This window comes from Hyperolius riggenbachi, chromosome 12 (genome assembly GCF_040937935.1).
Source record: "Hyperolius riggenbachi isolate aHypRig1 chromosome 12, aHypRig1.pri, whole genome shotgun sequence".
NCBI classification, from domain to species: Eukaryota; Metazoa; Chordata; class Amphibia; order Anura; family Hyperoliidae; genus Hyperolius; species Hyperolius riggenbachi.
The window spans coordinates 90,298,542-90,315,700 of NC_090657.1; the positions used below are offsets into that span (position 1 = coordinate 90,298,542).

Here is a 17,159-nt window from a genome sequence, read left to right on the forward strand (position 1 = left end):
GTATTCCTTCTCACCATGAGTCTTTCAATAGTGTGTTGCAGATCTCCAGATGAAATTCAAGTGTGTAAACTGCAGTTAAATAAGCTTGAATTATATTCAATAGAAAAGTGGGAGAAACTGAGAGCCCCCCTCCATATGATTTCACTTTTATAAGGTCAAATTACTTCTGTCTGCTCGCTTTGGAGTGACTTTACAGTGTGATTGTACAATCTTTAGTGTGAATAGCTAAAGAATTGTATGAGCCCAAACACATTGGAATCAGAACTGCAACCACCCAAACACTTGTCAAATCCACTAGATGCCTAAATTTAACTGAGTAGCCCACTGTATCTGAAGGCTGGATGGGTGGGATATGGTACTTGAAACAAAAAGTACTTGCACTTAACATATGTTAACTTAACCCAACATGTTAACCACAGTTCCAGGGGCTTCATCTGGGGTAAACAGTAAAAATGGCAAAACTATGCAATCTACAATACTTTCAACAAAATCATATATGACCCACCTATATCAGAGGTGGTATTTAGCTACTTCATTCCAGCTATATATACTAAAGGTTTAAAGACTTAAATTTGTATTGCCTTTTTTATGCATACATACATAGTCCAGCACCTATATAAAGCTCATAGTTCACCATGAAAATAAATGTCCTGTATGTTGGGTTAGTTGTACTTACAAAAGTAGAACTTTACCGTAACTATTAGATCTCACAGTATCCTCGTAGAGAAGTGTGGCCATTAGGAAGGGTCGGGACTGTGCTGCCTTTCAGATGGTTTTTTTGTATACCATACTGGTCAGAGAAAAGGGCAAGTCAGTGACACAAACTGTTTTTATTTCATTTGTTACCAAACAAGGCCACTTTTCAGGCTTCTGTTTCCATCAAGACTTCTATTAAATAGTGGGTTTTGGCACCTTATTTTAATTGATCCAATTTTAATAAATGTGCAGTTTCTGTTGTCTCAGTCTTTTCATTAATCTCTCATGTTTCTTAAGCACTTTCATCATTGAGAAGCAGCCACCCCAGGTGCTGAAAACACAGACAAAGTTTGCAGCAACAGTCCGGCTTCTGGTGGGTGGTAAGCTGAATGTCCACATGAACCCGCCTCAAGTCAAAGCAACCATTATCAGCGAAGTACAAGCCAAGGCTCTGCTGAAGAACGAAAACACGCGCAAGTAACTATCCTGACAGTATTCAGATTAACTTCATAATCATATTAACTATCCAACTGTTTTATTTAGCTGTTCACGGTTGTGTTCATATAGGTTAGTTTTGTTTTAATTTTTCTTTGTTGTCTTATGAATTACCTTTATCGTATTTTTACCTTTTTCCTCAAATTTCTTATCTGCACTATTCATTAATGCTGGTGAAAACAGTAGATGAAAAGGATATCAGGTCATTCACTTAGCAGACAAGGAAGTTATTAAATGGTTAGGTTAAAGATTATACCATCAGCCGTAAAGCCATCATCCTCTGATGACTACAGACACACCAGAAACGACCAATGCAAAATTTTGAGATAAATGATATATCCATCCTTCCTTGCCCCCACTGTTGTGGTTTATACAATCACATCGAGAAAGACCCGCAGTTGACCAATGCCCAATAAGAACTATAAAAGACAAAAATGTTCAGATTTGCTCGAAATTGTTAACAAAGAATGACAAGTAGAACTGCATGAAAAACATAAGATGAAAAAAAAAACTTGTAGCAATGGTCCAATGCTCATTAATGTTGCACACTGTCTTCGGTTTTTCATCTACTATGCTGGTTCACTCTATAAATGTGACCTGTTACTTAGAATTCCTGATACTAGTGACCTAATGTCTCACATATGGCTGGTTTCCTCCCGCCAGTCTCCTAATATTCCCCCTACCAGCCCCACTGGACGTGGAAGATATGACTTGATAATGTAGTCACTATTTTGCTTTTTCTCTTTTCTGGAAATATTTAATCTCTGGCCTCTTAATAATCTTCCATGTGGCATATTGTTATCACTGGTCTGCTTGTGTTTCCTTCGTTTCAGCATTACTGCTACCATTTTCCCTCAGGTTAATCTCCTGCCACTTCTACTGCCATGCATGTCTCTCCATTAATACCTCTTACTGTTTTCCGAAGGGTACTTTCACACTGCATCCATTGCGTCCCGTCACAACGAACAATATAATCGCATTGCAATGTCATGCATTTACATTCCTATGGTACGTTCACATTGGGTGTGGTGTGGCGGGTTCCGTCGGAGCAGTGCACAGCATTTTGTGCGTTTACCAGACAAACTGCGCATTTACAGTGGCGATGAAGCATACGTTCCATGTACTGTATGCTTCAAATCACACTTATAATGCACAATGCAACTTTTCACCACCGTTGAGATCTTATCACAACGTGTATAGTGTGAGAGGACCCTAAGTGGTTTTTAACTTTTTATTTAAGCCTGCTCTTTGTAATTGCCAAATAATTTATGACCAATTATATGTTTTTCAGGGTAAACTGTACTGTTAGAAAAAAAAAAAAGGATCTGAATTAAGAGTTTTTTCACAATTCAAACACAGCATCATAAATCGAAAATACAAAAATACGATCTAGCTGAACCTCACCCACTGTTGATAATGTTGGATAAGTGGGTTGCTGCCCTAAATTCAGGCTACCACCTTTGGAATTTTCTGCAATTTTATTTATATGCATTTGTGATTCTGGTAGCCTTTCTGGTAGTTCTCCCAGCATGCAACACAAACCTTGCTTCAGCACAATACTATTGGGGTGGGGGGGGAGGCTTCAGCTTGCAAATTAAAAATTAGGATTTCATATTAAAATGTAATGTTAATTATAGTGCAAGGCATGGTCATTTTTAGTTTGGGTCCCCTTTAAGAGACTAAGATGGCTTGTTTGTGCCAAAACTCATGGAAAGATCAATCTGATCACGTGATAGATTAGTTAGGCTACGATCTTTTGCGATTACATCCCACTTAAGAGGCCCTTTTCCACTACTGCGGAAATCAGACCGAATCCGCAGTATCCCTGCAAGCAAATCACGTGGGGAAACTCTGCCATAGGGTATAATGCTGCCGCAGCCTGAATCGCTTGCTTTAGTGATTTGACCGACATTGCAGCATTTTTTTTTTATGCAGGTGGCAGTGAATCCCCTTCACTTAAACAGGAAGTGCTGCTGCACATCTTGCAAGACACGCAGTAGCTAGTGAAAACGGGCCCTAAGAGTCCTATACACACTACATCGTTCTCTGCTAAGGTGGATGGTCAGGACAGTCTTTGCTGATAATCTAGCTTGTATACAGCAGTCCTGATGCATCATTGAGAGCAGCCTGAGCCTATAGTCCCTGACTCACCTGCTCAAAACTGATTCAATATGCCCCATGCCATTGTCTTTCCTCCATAACAAAAAGGATGGCGGCATAACTGTACACACTCTGCCAAAAACTGTCACCAAAGGTATGTAGTCCTAATCAGCAGTTTTTGTGGGCAGCAGTAATTTTTGTGTGGGGTGTGTGTGTACACAGTTTTTGCATACACTAGAAACATAAGCAACACATGATCATGACCTGAAAATCAGAGCCTCATAAATCTATCACCTGATTAAACTGATCACGTGCTTCTTCATGATTTCTGCTAAATACAAGCAACTCTACATGTTTCCCATTTGTCCTCAATGACAAGGACCAGGAGACTGCTTCCTGCCTTACAGGACTTTGTGGAACTCATCTTACCAGTAAGAGTAAGCTTATATTTTTGCTGACCTGTGTTTTGTTTTTTTGTCACAGCGAGAGCAGTGGAGAGATCTTGAACAACTGCTGTGTGATGGAATACCACCAGGCCACTGGCACACTGAGTGCACACTTTAGAAATATGGTAGGTACTGATGATTGCTGTTAGTGGGAAGAATCCTCATGTCACTGTTAGCTGTCTTGTATGTTGTTTCAATGGGGCTGATTTATGAAGCTGCGCTGCTATAGCATATAGCTATATAGTTACATGGCAGCACGCCAAATTCATAGAGGCTCGCTACACGCGGTCGTGCAGCGTAGCGTGCCTTCCTTAATTATGCACGTTGCTTACATAGCAACGCGCGCTCCTTCAAATGCTGGCCGCTGCTGTGAAGTATCGTGACCACTACTGTGTTAATTAACATAGTGGCAACCACGTTAGTAAAGTATTGCAGTCACGATACTTCACAGCAGTGGCCAGCATTAAAAGGAGCGTGTGTTGCTATACTAGCAAAGCGTATAACTAAGGAAGGCACGCTACGCTACACGACCATGTGTAGCGTGCCTCCCTGTATTTAGCTTGCGATGCTGTCATGTAGCTTGCGCTGCTATAGCAGCATAGCTTCATGAATAAGCCCCAATGAGTGCATCAGATGGCGTTCAGGATACAGTGGCTTTACCCACAATGATCATGCCAGTCAACGCTTGCCTGATTGGCGTCACCTGGTATGTTTTCATTATTATCCTTGTGATATGTATTTATTATTATTTGTTCATTTTTGGTGTGGCTCCCAAATGATAGGATGATATCCCATACAAAAAAGGACAAATCCATCATTTTATTTTGTATTGGCTTGGAAACCATAGCCCATTATTAAAATTGTTTTAAATGGATATTGCAAAACCACTGTACCCATATAGGGACATGTATTGCCCGACTCCTGAATGCTCTCTGAGTGGAACAAGTCAGAGGTACACTCACAAGATTCATCAGTCATACTCATGTAAGGTTGTTTCTGAATAGAGCTTAATGAGAAAGCAAACAAAGAAGGGAAAGCAGCAAGAGTACCTAGAGCCTTAAAACGGACTGAAGACTTCCTGCCTTTTACAGGTCGCTCTTCAGACCTTAACCTGGTCCAGACAACCGGTGCATACCAATTAGGTGCTTATAACTTGTAGTGAAATTTTTTGTATTCAGACCTTTGGGGGAACAGAGCTGATAATTCTTTAGAATGCTGTGCAATAATTCTCAGTCTATGTGCAGTAACACTTTTCATGATCATGAGTTCTCACTTGTGTTGTGATTGCCTCAGAAACTGGGAAAACACTCCAACACCATCACTCCAATCAAGTTGACCAAGAAGAAATTCTGCATTTAGTGTGGTGACAAGTCATAGGCAAGGTGGGGGAGGAGGTTGCTGGTGCCCAGAATCACCCCTCAGACTGGCACCAGTGCAGTGTTTGGGGTCAGGCACGAGTTGAGAAACCAGAATGTCTGCAGGCATCCTGCAGCTCCCAGCACTGTGCTGCTGGCTGGCGGCTGCACTGTGTGCCACCCCGGCCCCTTTCTTTCCCTGCTATAGTAGACTTTGGATGTAGCAACATTGTGTATACAGAGCATGCAGCAGCTGTGGGGAACTTGACAGAGCACAGAGACAGCTATGAGCACATCTCTGTGCCCCTGTTGTGCTGTTGTGCACTAGTAACAAGAAAGTTGGGACCTCACAGAATGCTTCACTTTCACCTTCATTACAGACGTTTGCTGTCCTCATTATTATCTGTATCCAAACTGATCACAACCGATCCCATTGTTAATCAGTAGCAGATCGTACACATGAAAAATAATCATCCAGTCCTGTCAATTGGACAGAAAATTGCATTGTGTGTACCCAGCATGATATTGTGCATGGCTGAGGAAGACCTTTCTGGAAACCCCCTTTAAAAATCCTGGGTTTGCCACTGTAAGTTGAGACCGGAGTTTTGGTGCCAGAGCTGCCAGCTCTCTGCAGTAGAAGTGGGCAATTACTTCCACCCCGTAAGGCCCCGTTCACATTACAAACGCGGACGGCCGTGCGTTCAGAACGCAACGCATACGAACGCACGCCATCCGCGTTTGTATGCGTTGCATGGCTGATCCCATTCACTGAAAGTAAATGGAAAAGCCGCACGTTTTTGAAAAAAATGCGTGCAGCATGCGTTCCCGGACTGTACAAGTTCGGAACGCATGCAGTGTAAACATCAGACAGTGCAGTCTATGCACTGTCATGCGTGTCGGCCTCCGGACAGAAATGCGTGCAGTGTGAACCCAGGCATAATCTCCACCACAAATTTTTCATGTATTGTATAATCCTTTAGTAAAATACACCCCTCCCCTTCCCATGCGCTAAACATCATCCCACCCCTTTTGTTCCCTATCCCCACAATGTAACTTCTTTCTAGTGTAATGCACTATAGCAGTCCCAAAATACTAAACACACTCAACCCAGTGCAGGAGTACAGTGTTGACATCCCAGCCACCAGTATTCTCTAAAGCCCACTCCATAACCCACATGGTAGTAAAAATAGGCTGAGGTTAAATGAATATGATGAATTTTGTGCTACTGTGTCAGTCACTTCTTAAAGAAAGTCTGAAGCGTCCTAAAATACTTGTTTTTACTTTACAGTCCTCTTCAGAATTAATGTCATACCTGAAACGCCACATCCCTGCGGCTGAACTCTCAATTAAAACCCCCGAAATCCAGGGACAAAAATCCACGACTTTCAAAGTTGTGGATTTTTTTTTGCTGTCCGAAGGAGGCAGAGCTTTGGGCTGTAGCTTTGCCTCCAGTCCAATCAATCTGCGCTGATCGCCGCCTCTCCCCGCCCTTCTCAGTGAAAGAAGACTGAGAGGGGCGGGAGAGGCAGCGATCAGCGCAGATTGACGGGAGTAGAGGCAGAGCTACTGCCCAAAGCTCTTCCTCTACATGGAAGCGATCCCCAAATCCCCCCGGGGGATTTCGGGGGGATTAACCACCTTAGTGATTATCCCGAGTCAGGCTCGGGATGCAGATCCGCAGCTCAGAGTGGTAATCCCATGCAGGATCTGCTGCAGATCTCTCTGTGGTATGTTTTTTTGCTTGTTTTTAGGGTCTAAAGCCTCATTTACACGGGTAGATGAGGCGGCAATGTGGCTTATCAATCGAGCCGCTAATGCGGCTCGATTGATAAGATCCGATAGGACGGATCTCCCCACCGCCGATTCCCTGCTCGTTCCCCGCGAGGGGACAATGGCAGGGAATCAAGCGGAAGATAAGCGGGGACGAGCGGGGAATCGAATCCGGCGTGGGGACACGGAAGAGGCGATCCGGCGGCTAATCGAGCCGCCGGATCGGAGCCTCATCTACCCGTGTAGATGAGGCTTAAAAGCTAAATTTCATCACTCCTACTGCAGAGATCTGGACATAATCATAATGACAGGGAGGTTAAGTGAGAGTTCAGCCACGGGGATGCGGCGTTTCAGGTAGGACATTAATTCTACAGAGGACTGTAAAGTAAAAACAAGTTTTTTAGGACACTTCAGACTCTCTTTAAAGCACATTGTCCAAAACCAAATCCTGCACCCTAACTTCTGGATGCCAGATGAAGCTGTCTCTGGGATGCTGCCCTATTTAATGTAAGCCCATCTCTAGTCTTCTATAGGCAAGCATTATTTGTGAGCAAAATATTTCTCCCAACGTAGAAGTGTCCACTGATCCAGGGATAGAATTAGATTTAGGTACTCGTAAGCCCTTTGTTTCCTCCTCATTTGTTTAGTCGATCCCGACTCTTCCTGACCATATTAACTTTTGGACACCAAATGTGGCTGTCAAGCTTCTTTCAGCTGTTGCATAGGCATGTTCATAGCTTCACATGTACTGTCTATCCATCTTAGCCTCTGTCGTCATCTTCTTGTGCCCACAGTTTTTCCTAGCATCAAGGATTTTTTTTCCCAAAAAATCCAGTCTTCTCATTATGTGACCAAAGTACAGTACATTGAGTATTAATATTAGTACCAAGCCTTCTAGTGAACGTTCTGACCTTTTAGTATTGACTGGTTAGATCTTCTGTCAGTCCAGGGAATTGTCAAAAGCTTTTTTTCACACCAACAATTCAAAAGCACTGATTTTTCTACGCCTGACCTTATTTAGGGTCCAACTTTCACAGCCATATGTTACCACTAGGAAGACCATAGCTTTAGACCTAAGCCCTTGCCTACTGGTTAACCAGCTGCTAGCCAATTTGCAGCTTTTGTCTTTGGTTGGCTTAATTAATTTCCCTTAAAAAGAAAATGGAAAATTCTTTATTATGGAGAATTGTTTGCTCCTCTCTAGTATATCTGCACAAATATTGTTTGGATTGCAATTGTCTTTACCTTTAAAGCGGTATAAAACCCTGACATAATATTCAATAAAAACATGTTTTCCTACTTGTTATATGCCATACGGTTATCATATTTGCTTTTGTGCATAAGTATTATTATTCATTTAGAAATTACAAGGTTCCAAAGTACACATTTTTGCTTTGAGACCTGACTTTACATTTTATTCATAACTGTTTTTTTATGCAGAAATATTTTCTGACTGTCTTTTTTCAGGAGACCCTGCAGTGTCAGAGAAGTGTTTGTTTACATTTCTCACTTGATACAATTAAACACCAGATAAGATTATCTCTAGTTTGGATTCCTCTAGCTTTCCTGGCATTAAGCTTTTCTGTCCTGTGTTTAACCCTTTGAATGCTGTTCTAGTAAAAAAAAAAACTGCTGGTAGTATATAATATGCTGTAAATAATGTTTTAGAGCAAAGAAGAATTGCTGGGTTTCATTCCTTTTTAAACTCTTTCAGCAGACTTTTTACTGCATCACTAATTTTCAAAGCCACAATCCTCTCAGGTTGTGCCTTGCACTCCTGCAGTCCCAAAAGTACGATTCTAAGCTTAGCAGCAGCAACAACCTAACTTATCCAGCTAGGCAACTTTTGGTCACATGACTGAATGTTTAAAACAGGATCTTTAGCAACAGAAGTTCCATTTGACACACAAGGTCATCTGTGGACATTCAGTTTGCCGCATGTAATGCTATGATTACATTGTTAGTTCAATATACCGTAATTGCTAAGGCAGCATACACTTGTTGCAAAAAACTTCATTTTACTAAAGCAAAATATTTAAGATAATTTAAAACACAAACAATAGCAGAACTGTACGGTTGCAAGCACAAATAGGAAAACATAAACAAACAATCTTTACAATAATAAATAGACACTAATGAATTACTTATGTTTCACAAACGCCGTGAAGTCTTGCTCAGACCACGGATGCGCAGAGGAATAGACTTTTCCTTTCAAACTCTGACGCGCTTCCCTCCTTGCACAGGAACTCACAAGAAGCACCTCTTTATCCTCAGTGGAGGAACAGAAAAGCCCTTCATTCTTGTGTGTTATCTGGCTAGCCAACTCCTCCCACAGCTAACCTTTTGTAGTCTATTGTAACCTCAGCCACGCCTACTCCTAGCACAGCAGCAGCCATTTTGCTATTGTTAGGACCTGACACATGGCCTGCACATGGTCCAGGTTCCATTTTACATTGGCACAATAGACGCAAGGAAAGTCCATAAATATACTACACTATTCATCAGATGTTATACTGTGTTTCTAACTATGACTGAACTTGTACTTTCAGTGTTGCAGTTGGAGCATTTGTAGGTAGTGTTGAGATTTCTAGGTAGAAAACCCAGCATGCAGTCCAAACGGTATCATGGTCACATGGTGAATTATGTTTTTTGTAATAATTGATAAATGTATAAACATAAAATTTAAATTTACCAGAATTAATTCAGATTTTTCTTTAAGCTGTAATATAGCAAAGTACATTTAAAACTCGGTGCATCCAATCCAGCTTTAGCTATCTTTCTCGTCTTGATTTCAGTCATTGAAGAGGATTAAACGGTCGGACAGACGGGGAGCAGAATCCGTCACAGAAGAGAAATTCACCATCCTGTTTGAATCTCAGTTCAGTGTGGGTGGCAATGAGCTGGTATTTCAGGTCAAAGTAAGTGTTTCATTAGATGTACAGTACAGTCTTGCATGCAGGGATGGATTTCTGGAAAGGCCAGCAAGGCTTAGGCATTGGGCAGCTGCTGCCCAGGGAACGGCTAGATATGGATGACAGGTTGTTTCTTATGGAAGAGGATGCTGCAAATGGGGAGGGACACATGAAAGAGTGGAGCTGCTGTCCATCGGTGCTGTACATGAAACTGAGGGTCTGCTTTATATGTTGTTATACATGGAAGAGGGGAGCAGTTGCCCAAGGGTGCTGTAAATGAAAGCGGGGACTACTTTATATGATGTTACACGGTCGTTTGGAAAAAACAGGCGTGTGTATGTACCTTAACACTGCAGCTAGTTTACTACTATGACTATGCTCAGTTTTTTTACTTTGACAAATAGTATTTTTGGGGATTTTTTCCATGACTAACAGCAGACCACAACACATTTCTGTCATCCTGTCTCTAATAATTATTGCTGTGGATGTTTTGTGTGAGGAAAGAATCCAAGCCTCTTCTATTTCTTATCAGTTACTTACTCCTTGATGTTAGGCCACACATGTCATGCACATGTAGGGAGTATCCCTATACTACACTGATTCTGTAATGACTCAGAGGGAACCCGAGGTGAGAAGGGTATGGAGGCTGCCATATTTATTTCCTTGTAAACCACATCAGTTGCCTGGCAGCCCTGTTGATCTTCTGGCATAAGTAGTGTCTGAGTCAAAACCCAGGAACAAGCAAATAACTAAGTCAGCTGAGTCAGAGTACCTGGTATTGTTTAAAGCAGGGGTGCCCAATGCGTCGATCGCGATCTACTACTAGATCGCGAAGGACTCCTGGGTAGATCGCGACAGGGTGTTTCAAAGTAGTGCGCCGGATGCTGCCGCTGCGCTGGTGTACTGTCTAATTGTGCTGCTCTGCTGCGCTATGCAGAGCAGCACGACGTGGCCAGTCAGAGGAGGAAAATAAGGGAGAGGAACAGCCAGTAAGATTCAGCGTCTGTGGCCCCTCCCCTCCAGGACGCACAGAGGATTGAGTCAGCGGGGGAGAAGAGTGAATGCAGGAGACAGCGTTGTATTGCAAGAGCTCCAGGAGGGGATGAAGGGAGATTAGGCAAGAAGGTGAGAGCTTCCTGCAGAGAAGGTTGAGAGAGTTCACAGGCAGACATCTCACCAGGCTGACACACAGGTCTGCAGCTGCTGGTTGATCATACTAGTCTTTAACACCAGCCAGCAGCACGCTGAGATGGCAGCACAAATGTGGTGTTTGTAACACTGCTTTGATGTCTCACTCACATGTTAATTATTCAATGAGTCCTAAATTAAAGTTTGCATTGTTGACCAAAGTGGGTAAATGAGTAGTTAATGGATCCCCTTTGATAAGGATCTCTGATGACATATTGTAAATAGTTCAAAGGATTCCAAATACTGCATACCAGCCATCTTGTACATTGAACCCCTGTCTATACTTGATGTGATCTGATTTGACATACAAAGACAATCAATCAATTCAATTCAATCCTATCTACACTTACTGACTTGGTTAGGATTCTGCAGCTGCCCAATTCTGCTGCGATTCTGGGGGGGGGGGGGGGGGGCGCAATTTGCGGGGAGAGATATGTTGGTAGATCTCTTAGGCTCTGTAAATTTCAAAGTAGCTCGCGAGCCGAAAAAGTGTGGGCACCCCTGGTTTAAAGAGACACTGAAGCGAAAAAAAAAATTATGATATTATGCTTTGTATGTGTAGTACAGCTAAGAAATAAAACATTAAGATCAGATACATCAGTCTAATTGTTTCCAGTACAGGAAGAGTTAAGAAACTCCAGTTGTTATCTCTATGCAAACAAGCCATTAATCTCTACGACTTTCAAAGTCGTGGAGAGGGCTGTTTTCTGACTTTTATTATCTCAACTGTTCCTGAACTATTTACTTTTTCTCTGCCAGAGGAGAGGTCATTAGTTCACAGACTGCTCTGAAAGAATAATTTTGAATGCAGAGTGTTGTGTAATCTGCACATATTAGAGAATGATGCAATGTTAGAAAAAACACTATATACCTGAAAATAAAAATATGAGAATATTTTCTTTGCTGCTAATCTTCTAGTAATTATTCATAGTACACAACCAATTCATTATATCATATATTTTTTTCGCTTCAGTGTCTCTTTAAAATTAATTAAATATGGCAGCCTCCATATCCCTTTCACCTCCGCTTCCCCTTCAACACTGCCAAAATAGATAGATTTTTCGATAGTTTTTCAATCTTTTTTTTTTTTTATCGATTTTCATACAACTGAACGAAAATAGATCAAAAAATGATTTTAAAAGATTGGAAATTCAGATTGGACATGTTGGAGATAATCGATCTGGCAGGTAAATCTGCCAGAAAATTGTATGGTGTGTATCTAGCATTAGTTTAAAGAAGAAAAAAAACACTTCAGTTTTTTTAATCTATTATGCAAATAATTTGCCTCTGATTGTAAAAAAAAAAAGCAGTTTTATTCAACATATACTGTAAATTTATAAATTATTTAGTCAGTGGTTGCAGTTGAGGATTGTACAATCTTTCCTTAACCCAATTTACATTTAAAATTTAAAGGATACCCGAAGTGACATGATGAGATAGACATGGGTATGTACAGTGCCTAGCACACACATAACTAGGCTGTGTTCATTTTTTTCTTTCTCTGTCTGAAAGAGTGAAGTATCAGGTATGTAAATGGCTGACACAGTCCTGACTCATACAGGAAGTGAGTACAGTGTGACCCTCACTGATAAGAAATTTCATCTATAAAACACTTTCCTAGAAGAAAATGGCTTCTGAAAGCAAAATCAGTAAGGGTCACACTGTAGTCGCTTCCTGTCAGGAAGGACTGAGTCAGCCACTTACATACCTGATATTTAACTCTTTCAGGCAGGGAAAGAAAAAAAGTAACACCGCATAGTTATGTGTGTGCTAGGCACTGTACAAACACATGTCTATCTCATCATGTCACTTTGGGTATCCTTTAAAACAGGTTGCAACATTTTTATTAAGCCAGTAGAAAATATACCTGGTCTTCCAGAATGCTCTGGAAGAGATCTGCATAGCTAAAAAGTCTAGGCTAAACATCACTGGGCGGGTGGACTTACATATCAATATACAGCAATATATTGATTAAGGAAGTGCTTCTGATGCTGAAACCAGTAAAATTACCGTAATAGTGGATATCCTGAATAATATACTGCATTCTACTACTGTAGGTCATTACAGTGAATTCGTTAATCTGATGGGTCTTTTTAGGTCATTTTAAAGAGCAGTTCTGGGCAGCAGTCTACAACAACCTACAGTATTTTCGTTTGTGAAGTCACTGTGAGCTTTAAAAGTTGGTGTTGAGTTTTTGGTTGTTTTGGCCTTGCATGCCATGACTCATTATATTATGTAATTAAACAAGCTCAGTAATGTGGACATTGCCCGCTTTGAAGATGTTCCACAGACAGTTATGGTGGGATTTCAGTCTTGGCTCAAGCACTGGAGAGAGTCTCTCACTTCCGTGCTATCTCTTGGCACTGGAAAGCAATGGAAAGGGGCCCTCTACAGTGGTGGCACAGAAAACACTGATAATCTGCCAGACTAGAAACATTTTCTGTCCTGTACAAAATGAAGAGAACTGCTTTGGTTAAGGTTTGATTGTACATGTAATGATTTTTTACTTACCGTTTTACTTGCATTCCAGACATTATCTCTACCTGTTGTGGTCATTGTGCATGGAAGCCAAGATAATAACGCTACAGCTACAGTTCTGTGGGACAATGCATTTGCCGAGCCAGTAAGTAAACTTTAGATGCATAGTGATAAGAATTGAGCCCTCGGCATAAAAAAACTGCAAAGGAAGCCGTTCTTATCCACTAGTGTCTTTTTTTTTTTTTCCACCAGTGTTCCTAGTGGCCACGCTCTCCCCCTTCCCCAGTGATGGCCACACTCTCCTCCTTCCCCAGTGACGGCCACACTCTCCTCCTTCCCCAGTGATGGCCACACTCTCCTCCTTCCCCAGTGACGGCCCCGCTCTCTTCCTTCCCCAGTGACGGCCCCGCTCTCTTCCTTCCCCAGTGACGCCGTCACTTCCTTCCCCAGTGACGGCCCCGCTCTCTTCCTTCCCCAGTGACGGCCCCGCTCTCTTCCTTCCCCAGTGACGGCCCCGCTCTCCTCCTTCCCCAGTGACGGCCCCGCTCTCCCCCTTCACCAGTGACGGCCCCGCTCTCCCCCTTCCCCAGTGACGGCCCCGCTCTCCCCCTTCCCCAGTGACGGCCCCGCTCTCCCCCTTCCCCAGTGACGGCCCCGCTCTCCCCCTTCCCCAGTGACGGCCCCGCTCTCCCTCTTCCCCAGTGACGGCCCCGCTCTCCCCCTTCCCCAGTGACGGCCCCGCTCTCCCCCTTCCCCAGTGACGGCCCCGCTCTCCCCCTTCCCCAGTGACGGCCCCGCTCTCCCCCATCCCCAGTGACGGCCCCGCTCTCCCCCATCCCCAGTGACGGCCCCGCTCTCCCCCTTCCCCAGTGACGGCCCCGCTCTCCCCCTTCCCCAGTGACGGCCCCGCTCTCCCCCTTCCCCAGTGACGGCCCCGCTCTCCCCCTTCCCCAGTGACGGCCCAGCTCTCCCCCTTCCCCAGTGACGGCCACGCTCTGCCCCTTCTTCCCTAGTGACGGCCACGCTCTCCCCCTTCTTCCCCAGTGACAGCTACGCTCTCCCCCTTCTTCCCCAGTGACAGCCAGACTCTCTAGTCCCCTGACATTTCAAAGCGCATTCTGAAAAATCCCATGCAAATTATTCCTTACAACGGTTTCAAAGTATTTTCTGCTCATCTGCTCCAGAGGTAGAAGAGATAATTACATGTGCTGAATTACTGAGTTGTAATGACTGAAGGAGGTACTGTAGATCTGTACATCAGTCCAGAGGTAGACTTGCATGTGCTAAATGACTGGGCTAAAAAAATGAGTAAAACTTTATCTTTACAGCCACCACGGCAGAAGCCATGGCATAGTGGTAAAAAAAAAACTACCTTTGATACAGAAGGCTGAGAGTTCAACTCTGGGTCTTTGGAATTTAGTTGCCTGATAATTTACATATCTTTCAGGATTTCAACAGCAATTACATACAACAGCATGCTTTCAGAGCCCTGTGTGCAGGAATGATTTTAGTGGTTAAAAACGGCTGCCTGTATGTGTGACAGAGAGAGAGAGGAGAAGGCTGTTAGAGCAAACCAAGTGGGGAGGGGACTATCACACCTGCAAGGTTGCTTATTGATGTTGAAAAGCTGTCACATAATGTAAATTAGCACCTATTCAGTGAGGAGATCTTGGGTAAGGGCCCTTTTCCACTAGCAAGCGCGATCACAATCGCAAATCACCTGCGCTTGCGATCACGCAAGCACCTTTTTCCACTGCCAGCATTCCGCTGTACCGCTGTTGGGAATGTAACGCGGACAAAAATTGCGCTGGATGGTGATCACGTTTTGGCAAAAAACAAATCGCGATCCAATCGTCCTAGTGAAAAATGAGCACCGCAATTTACATGTTATCGCGGTGCTCCAGCGATTAGAAAACCGGCTGCGATCCGCTTTTTTAATCGGATCTCAGCCAGTGGAAAAGGGCCCTAAGACTCCCTAACGCTGCTACCGCCTATAGAGCACGTCCTAGTGGCTGCAGCTCTGGCGTTTTGAGTCCGCCAGGAGAAAGGCATGATATAAAAGTTCTGTATTTTGTCTATATTATGTTTTCACTAATGTGTATTGAAACTTTATTTGACAAATGTTTAACCACTCTAGGACCAGCAGGCTTTGAATCCTTAACGCGAACCTGTAACTTTCAAAGGGAAAAAAACCCCTAGGTACTCCTCCATGTAGAGGAAGGCTTCTGAATGGTCCAGAGCCTTTCTGTGCCCTCCTTGACCCTTCCTCCGCTGGCCAGGACCCACTTATTGCATAACCAACTTTTTGAGATAAAGAGGAAACATGTAAAGCGGTCCTGAATATATCTTAAAAAAAAAAAAGTTTAGCCCCCTGCAGCCGTCCTGTGTGTGTGCATACTTGGAACGCTCCTCCGGTCTGCTGCTGCGGCTCACTTTTTTTTTTCAACATCCACTGCGTCTGCGCTACCCTAGCCGCACGTGTCCTCGTTCGCGCTCACGTCCCCAGGAACATCCTGCGCAGACGCAGTAGATGTACGCCTGGCAGGATGCTCCTGCGATGGGAGCACGAGAGAGGACACGTGCGGCCAGGGCCATGCAGGTGCAGTGGACATCGACTTGTAAGTCGGCAAAAGAGAAACTGAGCCACAGCGGGGACCGGAGGATCGTTCCAGGACGGCTGCAGGCCCCAGGTAAGTGAAACAAAATCAAAACATGTAGTTTTATCATTCAAACCACACTGGTCCTTTTTATCAATGTTAGTTTTTCTTCATTTTAACACTTGAAAATAAGAAATATATAAATTTAATTGATGTGAATAAAGTTTACAATAAGTTAAACACATTTTCAGTAGAAAAATACATATATTAACCTAGTGTAGATCTGTATATCAGTCTTGAAAGAGGGACAACTGAGCAAGGAAAGGGGTACAGAAGGATTTGGTTCCCAAAGAGGGACTGTCCCTCCGAAAAAGGTGCAGTTGGGAGCTATGTTTTTGTCTCTGGTTCGCTCCTCTTTGTGTATGGGTGTGGCTGTGGCTGTATTGTTCATGTGTGAGTATGGCCGCATCTGTGCAGCACATGAAGCCACCATAAACAAGCTGCTTCATCTTACTGTGCAGATGTGTATTTGGTTCAGTAATGAATGGTCTAAAAAACACTTTTTTTTTATTCTTATACATTTCTGTTTATGCATTGTATTTTCTACCTCTGTACAGGGCCGTGTGCCATTTGTAGTTCCAGACAAAGTTCTCTGGTCACAGCTGTGCGAGGCTCTGAATATGAAGTTTAAGGCAGAAGTCCAAAGCAACCGAGGACTCGGTGATGAAAATCTGGTGTTCTTGGCTCAGAAACTTTTCAATAACAACAGCAACCACAAGGACGATTACAACAACATGACCGTGTCCTGGGCCCAATTCAACAGGGTGAGAGGTTGAGAATGAGAGATCTTGTATTCCAATCTGCTCTGGAGATATTAATAGAAAGCCACAGTCACATCCTGTGCCTAGTTTATAGGTCATACACTCAGTGCTGGCCCTCATTCAAGGTCAATCCATCAGTCTCGCTGCTGTAAATCTAAAAGCTGTTAAAAGGGCCACTAAACCAAAAGCACAGGTTGTCCTGTGTCAACATCCCAGTTAAGGGAAACTCCTAAATAACTTGTTTGGGGAACTATGCAGTAGAACTGAGATGCTCACAGGTTTTCAGCTTAAGAGCTACTTC

General features: G+C 43.2%; 1 protein-coding gene across 4 annotated transcripts in view; it reads left to right on the forward strand.

The window, feature by feature from the left end:
- Positions 1-17,159, forward strand: part of LOC137541041 (signal transducer and activator of transcription 5B) — a 349,270-nt gene that overhangs the window by 304,438 nt on the left and 27,673 nt on the right. For all 4 annotated transcript variants that reach the window (XM_068262188.1, XM_068262187.1, XM_068262190.1 and 1 more), the window contains 5 exons: positions 994-1,173; positions 3,775-3,862; positions 9,658-9,780; positions 13,493-13,585; positions 16,655-16,861. In XM_068262188.1, coding sequence (XP_068118289.1) covers positions 994-1,173; positions 3,775-3,862; positions 9,658-9,780; positions 13,493-13,585; positions 16,655-16,861 — 691 coding nt within the window. The remainder of the gene's footprint in view (positions 1-993; positions 1,174-3,774; positions 3,863-9,657; positions 9,781-13,492; positions 13,586-16,654; positions 16,862-17,159) is intronic.